Genomic DNA, 8482 nt, shown 5'->3' with positions numbered 1-8482 from the left:
AAACTTTTTTAATAGTTGTAATTACCTTGACTGAAATGTTCGGAATCTTTAGTAACGAGGCTGTTTAAAGTTGAAGTAATTCTTTAAATTTCGACTGTTTTTCAATGTTTGACGCGAAAGTTGACTGAACATTGCATGAAAGTTTAAAATTTCTTCAACTCTCATGCAATGTTTAGTCAACTTTTACGTCAAACATTGAATAACATAGGGCATTTAAAGAAAAACTTTATGTTTCATGAGCTTTGCACTAAAAATTCCGAAGGTTGTAGTCAAGTTAATTTCAACTTTCAGAAAATTTTTGGTGCTGTGTGGTATAAACAAATACATTAAATAAATAGATTAACTTGGATATAACGAATTAGAACTAAACTATGTTAACCATTAACCATAAAACTATAATAAAATTTAAAGTTACCACAGCTGAATTAAGGTGCTGCTTAGCTACAAGCCAGACCTTACCTATTTTGTCTGTTCGAGATTGTCTAGCCAGACCCAGCTCTGATTCTAGTCAGAATTTTCTAAATAACTAAAATTTTTTATTTTGCACCTTCTAGACGGCGGGGAGCGATACTGGTCTGAAGAGACAAGCCAGATACTTTTCGCGAAATCTAGGTACCTAACCGATTTTAAGATATCAAAAACCATCTAATTCTTTATCTAAAAAATTATACAACAAATCTCTAAAATTTAATATTTCTTCTAGATAATATTTTCTACGGGAAAAGATTGGCAATAAACACATCATTTTTTTATTTTTTATGATAAATGTGTAGGTAGGTATAAAAAATTGTAAAACATTCAAAAAATAGTTTTTGAGGTTTGTTGTCTAGAAAAAAACTTTATAAAAAGAATCCCGTTTGAATTTTTAATTTATGTTTATTAAAGAAACCAGAAAGTTTCTAGCAGAATTATTACTGAAAAATGAATTAAATTTGTTGTAAAAAAAGTATAATAATTAACGAATTCACTGTTTGGACAGTTTTTGGTGTAAGAAGGTGTTTTCTTCTAATAATTTATGAAAATTATAGTTATTTATAAAAATTGTTGCGGTAATTTATAAAAAATTGATAGCGTGAATCTCAATTAAAAATTATTATTTCGGTAATTAATGGGAATTTATGCGGTAATTTATATAAATTTTTGCATTAAATCATAAAAATATTTTCCACATAAGTTATAAAATTGAAATTTTTATTTTAGCAATTTATGGAAATTTTCGTGGTAATTTATGGAAATTTATAGAAATTTTTGCGATAATTCATAAAAATATGTAAAGCAAAAATTATCATTTGGATTTCAGTCATTTATAGAAACTTTTGCGGTAATTTATGGAAATTTACGCTGTAATTTATAAATATTCTGACGATAATTTATAAAACTATGTAAAATACAAACGAGAACTAAAAAATTTAACGACGATAGTTTATTAAAATATGTGAAATACAAATTAGAGCTAAAAAATTTAACTTTAGTAATTTATGGAAATATTTTCTTTATGTATCTTAACACTAAACTTGCAGTAGTTTCTTGATAATCCGCAGTGCCGGTGGAAATTCTGTTTCAATTTTTTTTATTTTTAGAAAAATTGTTAATTATTTTTTATTGTAAATTATAAATAATATTTCATTATTAATTTGATTTTTTTGAATTTAGTTCAATTAAATAATAATTTAACTAGATTCGATTTCTAGTATTTCTAGTATAACCAAACAGTAACAATCACTGCTTGTTGTACCTGAAAAATTCGGGAACTCTAAACAAAAATTGGAGTGCAATTATGCAGCGGTCACTTTGCTCAGAATATATTCTACAAGTTTAACTATAGTGCGTTTCACTTACAAGAGTTTTGACGAAACGTTTTGACTTCGAAATACTTATCTTCCAATGCAATAATTTATTGTAAAAATAAGTTAACTGATGGCTATAGCTATACATTTTAAAAGTGTGGCTGTAAAATGTAAATTTATGTCAATACAATTTGTACGCAAGATGTAAACCATTAAAACTTTAAATTCGAAAAAAGATGCCTTTTTCAAATGCAAGTGTCAATCAACTTCATTAGTGATTAGTTTCGTAATCTCATCTTAAAATTGTTTTAAAAATCATTAATTAATATTTAATTTTCTTTTAAATTTAATTTTTTTATACTTATTTTTTTAAATGTTAGATTTGAAAAAATTTGTAAAAATTAATCATTAAATAATAGATTTAAAATTTTTCTAAAACTTTTGATTTTAGAAAAGTTCTCAGAAAAATTTATATTTAAACTAGAATAATTATAATAATAATTATTATTGTTTTTATTATTTTTATTTTGTGATTTAATTATTTATATTTTTTATAATTTATTATATTTATTATCAATAATTTTCAATTTGACTAGTTTAATTGTTTTATTTAATTATTATACTTTGTCTTTTTTTAATAAATTAATTAAAAACCTTTCAAATTTATTTAAAAAATAAAAATTTCTTATTTTAGTTTTTTAAAAATTTCTTTAAAATATATTTACAACAATGTATACTTGTAGATTTACCTGATGTACAACCTTGTAATGATAATTACATAGTTACATAATTAATACCTATAATATTCAATTCTAAATATTTCGTGATAAAACACCGAAAAAAATGCCTAGGACCCGTATACCAGGAATTGGCTAGGTTTCCTAATAGTTACGAGAGAAACCCACTATAGAATCCTAGTAAAATTAATAAAATTCAAGCATAGTTAAAGTGACCAGGAAAATTTGTCAAATTGACTAGGAGAATAATATTAGATTTACACTGTGTATCATAATTATTTGAAATTGCTAATCAAATTCTTATTATCAAATAAAAGAGAAAAACTAATTAAAATAAAAAAAAAATTAATTACTGTATTTGAACATATTTATATTTGACTTTGTATTTATATGTATAACTTAGAATTAATTTAAGCTTATGAAATAAATATTTCTCGCTGTGGGGACGCGAACACCTGAACCTAACGAATACGCACTTTGAAACCCGGAACGATAACCACTACACTAAACACGCACTTGGTATTTTCACTTTTTAATAGACACTAGATTTTCGAGTCAAAATCCTTATATGAAATCAGCAGATATGCAAATTAGGTAAAGAGAGACATTCTTATTGACATTGCCTTTAGAGAAAGAAAGAAAGGTAGCCGTTACCAGAGAAAGCGTTATCGGCGCCGTTATCCAGACGTTATCGAGACCGTTACCTTTGGAGTTTCTATTACTATATATATTATATATATACATATAATAGACTTTTCTTTATATTTCCCTTGCGATGAAGGAAGAAAGAAAATATTACCTGGGTTCTCCGAGGTAATCCCCATTACAAAGGCTATTGTTTAAGGGTTCGTAATCCTTCTTAGGGTCGAATACAGGCCTATATATATATATATATATATATATATATATATATATATATATATATATGAGTGCGAAGAGGACACTCACGTTTAGGGCCTACCACCTAAATATAAGAACGAAAATTTAATTTAAAAATCATATCGTCGATTATTTTCCTTGGAGCACGTTCTACGTGTCTTCAACGAAATTGAAGTATAACAATTTTTTTGGGAATTCACTCACTATAGGTGAGTGAATAAAAAAGTTAAATAAGTGAATTATCAGTGAATACTTCGTGAATTAGTAAATAGTGATTTAGTGAATAGTAAGTATTAGTGAATATAATTAAATAAGTGAATATTAAATAATAATAGAAATACATTAAAATACTTTTTTCTAATTTTTTTCAATCATTTAAATAATTATGTATTTGAGTTGTGTTTAGTTTTCGAAGTTAATTAATAAAGTTAAAAAAATTTTTTTTTATGTTTATTAATAAATTAAAAAATTTGTTATAATTTGGAAATCGTATGTAATTGGAATCCAAAGGCAAAATTAGAAGTTGGTTATATTGAATAAAAGGCAAAATTGGTTAAATTGGTTATATTGGATAAAAGGCAAAATTGGTTACATTGGTTTTATTGGATAAAAGGCAAAATTGGTTATATTGGTTATATTGGTTTTATTGGATAAAAGACAAAATTGGTTATATTGGATAAAAGGCAAAATTGGTTATATTGGATAAATATTGGTTATATTGGATAAAAGGCAAAATTGGTTATATTGGATAAAAAGCTGGAAATTGGTTAAATTGGTTTTATTGGATAAAAGGCAAAATTGGTTATATTGGATAAAAAGCTGGAAATTGGTTGAATTGTATAACAGGAATATTGGATAAAATAAAAAATTAGAAATTGGTTATATTGGATAAAAGCTGGAAATTGGTTATATTGGATAAAAGGCAAAATTGGTTATATTGGATAAAAAGCAAAATTGGAAATGAATTATATTGGATAAAAAGAATGCTGGAAATTGGTTAAATTGGATTAAAGGAAAAATAGTAAATTGGTTATATTGGATAAAAGGCAAAATTGGTTATATTGGATAAAAAGCAAAATTGGAAATTAATTATATTGGATAAAAAGAAAGCTAGAAATTGGTTAAATTGGATTAAAGGAAAAATAGTAAATTGGTTATATATTGGATAAGAGACAAAATTGGAAATTTGTTTGTATTTTCTATAGGAGGCAAAATTTGGTAATATCATTGAATAAAAGGAAATTATAATATTTATAATTAAATGTATAAAACTTGATCTTAAAATTCTACTGTAATATTGCTATTTTTAAATTTTTAATTCCTTGATATAAGTAAATTTTATAAAATAAAAGAACAATGTCTAACAAAGGAGAAACTGTTAATTTGACTACTGATGATTTAAGTATTGTTGTCACTGAAGGAGCAATGCTAAATAATGATCATATGTATGAATTTCAAAAGCTATTGGGAAGACAATCAAATTTTTTTTATAATATGCAAAATACTTTGTGTTTACAAACACTTGATTTGATAGTTCCAATCGAGAAAAATAAGCAGCACATTCAAATACTTTTTAGTGGATATTATAAGTCTGGTCATTGGATTTGTACTTATTATGATGGAAAAAGCCTTTACATTTTTGATAGTCTTAATAAAAAATATTTAAATGACGATCAAAGGGCTTACTTAATTAGATTATATCCTTTTGAACCACCAGTAGTTTTCACAACTGTTGATCAACAACCATTAAACAGTCTTGCTTGTGGAATATATGCAATAGCATTCGCAACATCGTTATTTTTTAATATTATGCCTGATTCTGTCAATTACTATTATTGTAATATGAGAAATCATTTAATGTTAATGTTCAAAAACAATAGTTTAAGTGAATTTCCCTCTGAACAACTTTCTAATAGTAGATCTTGCATAGTTGTGAATGACTGGAATTGCCTTTTAAATGAAAAAGATATTCAACTTAAGTATGGAGAATCAAACTTTTCTAAAAACTCTATGAAGAAAGAAATTTCTTTCCCGAGAATAATAAATAAAATAAATAAAGGGAGTATTGCATCAACAACAGTTAAACAAAGTAGGGCTGAAATTCAAAGAAATTATCGGGAAAGGCAAAAATTGAAGCGTAAAGTTGATAATCCAAATTATTCAGAGGAAGCAAACACTTCCCTTTCTTTTCCGAGAGCAATAAATAAAATAAATGAAGGAAATGTTGAATCATCAACAACACCTAAACAGAGTAAGGCTGAAATTCAAAGAAATTATCGCGAAAGGCAAAAATTGAAGCGTAAAGTTGATAATCCAAATTATTCAGAGGAAGCAAACACTTCCCTTTCTTTTCCGAGAGCAATAAATAAAATAAATGAAGGAAATGTTGAATCATCAACAACACCTAAACAGAGTAAGGCTGAAATTCAAAGAAATTATCGCGAAAGGCAAAAATTGAAGCGTAAAGTTGATAATCCAAATTATTCAGAGGAAGCAAACACTTCCCTTTCTTTTCCGAGAGCAATAAATAAAATAAATGAAGGAAATGTTGAATCATCAACAACACTTAAACAGAGTAAGGCTGAAATTCAAAGAAATTATCGCGAAAGGCAAAAGTTGAAGCGTAAAGTTGATAATCCAAATTATTCAGAGGAAGCAAACACTTCCCTTTCTTTTCCGAGAGCAATAAATAAAATAAATGAAGGAAATGTTGAATCATCAACAACACCTAAACAAAGTAAGGCTGAAATTCAAAGAAATTATCGCGAAAGGCAAAAACTGAAATGTAAAAGTGATAATGTAAATTATTCAGGTGAAGTGCACACTTCAACTAAGAAAAAACTTCAAGTTGAATCTAAAATAGAATATGCTCAAAACCTTAAATTAAAAAATATAAACAGTGATAGAAGTACTTTGTCAAAAACAAAAAATACTCTATGTCCAAGAAATTATTGTGAAAGAGTATTAAATCATCAAATTCAAAATGAGTTGAAACTGGTAAATAATAGTATAAATTCAAATTTGAATATTTCTGTTCCAAAGAAAATATTAAATATAGATTTAGATGATAATGAAACATTTAAGTCAAATAATGTTGAAAATTATCTAGGTCCAATGAATTATTATTGCACACATTGTCAAGCTAAACATTTTAAAGATGAACAAGTTGCTGGTAGAAAAGTTAGTTTTAATGATTGTTGTAGTCATGGAGGTGTTGTTTTAACTTCCATACAATATCCAGATGAATTAAAGCTTTTGCTAAAAGGGCTTCATGAAAAATCTGGTCATTTTAAAAAGAATATAAGGCTGTACAATAATTCTTTTTCTTTTGCATCTTTAAATGCTAATGTAATTAATTTTAATAACAGAAGAAGAGGGCCATTTTGTTATAAAATTCAAGGTCAAATTTACTATCAAATTAATAGTGCTTTATATCCGGATAAAGGTGAGGATCCATGTTTTGGTCAATTATTTATTTATGACCCTGACGAATCAATCAGATACAGATTAAAAAGTAACGAAAATTTGGACAAAGAACTTTTACAAAATATAGAAAATATTATGAGAACTTCAAACGCATACACAAAATCTTACATGATGATGTCAGAAGTAATTAAAATAGAAACTGAATTAGCAAGACAAAATAATGAAGATGTTCCAGAGTTACAACTATTGTTCACGTTGAAAAAAGGTTTTGATAAAAAAAGATATAATTATCAAAGTTACAATGAAGTTGCTGCTATTTTCAATACAAACTCAGAAGGAGAAATACCAGAATCTTATGTAACAGTTTATAATAAGTCTACAAAGGAACTGAAATCAGTTAGTAATTTAGATCCGAATGTTGAACCATGGATCTATCCCATATTTTATCCACTTGGAAATAAAGGTTATAATATTAATATGCTTCGTAGTGATAGTGATTTTAGAAGTAAAAAACATAATATTTCTAGGTCTGCCTATTGTAAATACAAAATTGCTATAAGAGATAAGGAATTTAATCAATTTTTATATGGGGGAAGATTGTTTCAACAATGGGTAGTTGACAATTATGTAAAAATAGAGAAAGATAGATTGCAATTTTGTGCAAACAATCAAGCTCAATTGAGAAGTGAAACATATCAAGGATTAATCGATTATTTACAAAATAATGAGTTAGAAAATGATGTACATGTTGGAAAAATGCTTATATATTATATTAATTATAATATTAATTATAATTAATTAATTATAATTTATAATTATAATTAATTATTATTATTTTATTAATTATATTGCCTTCCACTTTTATAGGATCACCTCGTAATATGATGCAACAATATCAGGATGCCATGGCTATTGTTGGTCGTCATGGTAGACCAGATTTATTTATTACAATGACGTGTAATCCAAATTGGAAAGAGATACAAGAAAATTTATTACCTCATCAAACTGCTTCTGATAGACCTGATATAGTAACTAGAGTTTTTGCATTGAAGGTGAAACAACTTTTAAATGTTATTGTTGACAACAAATTATTTGGAGAGGTTAAGTCTTATGTTTATGTTATTGAATTTCAAAAGCGAGGATTACCACATATTCATTTGTTAGTTATATTAAAAGAAAATTCTAAAATATTAACAGTTGAAAGTGTTGATCGTTATATTTCTGCAGAAATTCCTGATGAAAATATCAATCCTTCCTTGCATAACATAATAATGCAAAATAACATTCACGGACCTTGTGGAGATTGGTGTTTAATTGATGGTAAATGTTCAAAAAATTTTCCAAAAAGTTACCAAGAAGAAACTACAATTGAAGAAAACTGTTATGTTCGTTGTCGTTGAAGAAATAATAATAAAACGTATGAGCGAGCAAATGGATTTGTTGTTGACAATTCTAATGTGGTTCCATATTGCCCTACACTTTCGGAAATATTTAATTGCCATATAAATGTGGAAATAGTTTCAAGTATTAAATCTGTTAAATATCTATATAAATATATTTTCAAGGGTCATGATGCTGCATCCATTATTATTACAAATGCGAATGGTGAGGTAACTGTTAATCACAATGAAATTAATCATTATGAAGAAAATA

General features: G+C 26.1%; 1 protein-coding gene across 1 annotated transcript; it reads left to right on the top strand.

Annotated features, from left to right (window-relative positions):
• Window positions 1-6899: 6899 nt before the first annotated feature.
• LOC122503067 lies at window positions 6900-8229 on the top strand. The gene is made up of 2 exons (XM_043613489.1): window positions 6900-7595; window positions 7679-8229. Exons 1-2 carry the CDS (start codon window positions 6965-6967, stop codon window positions 8227-8229), a joined length of 1182 nt encoding a protein of 393 aa, XP_043469424.1. The 5' UTR covers window positions 6900-6964.
• The last annotated feature ends 253 nt before the right edge of the window (window positions 8230-8482 follow it).

Source organism: Leptopilina heterotoma, unplaced genomic scaffold, assembly GCF_015476425.1.
Source record: "Leptopilina heterotoma isolate Lh14 unplaced genomic scaffold, ASM1547642v1 Lhet_242, whole genome shotgun sequence".
Classification (NCBI taxonomy): Eukaryota; Metazoa; Arthropoda; class Insecta; order Hymenoptera; family Figitidae; genus Leptopilina; species Leptopilina heterotoma.
Note: the sequence above shows the minus strand (reverse complement) of the source record. Positions and strands in the feature narration are given on the sequence as shown.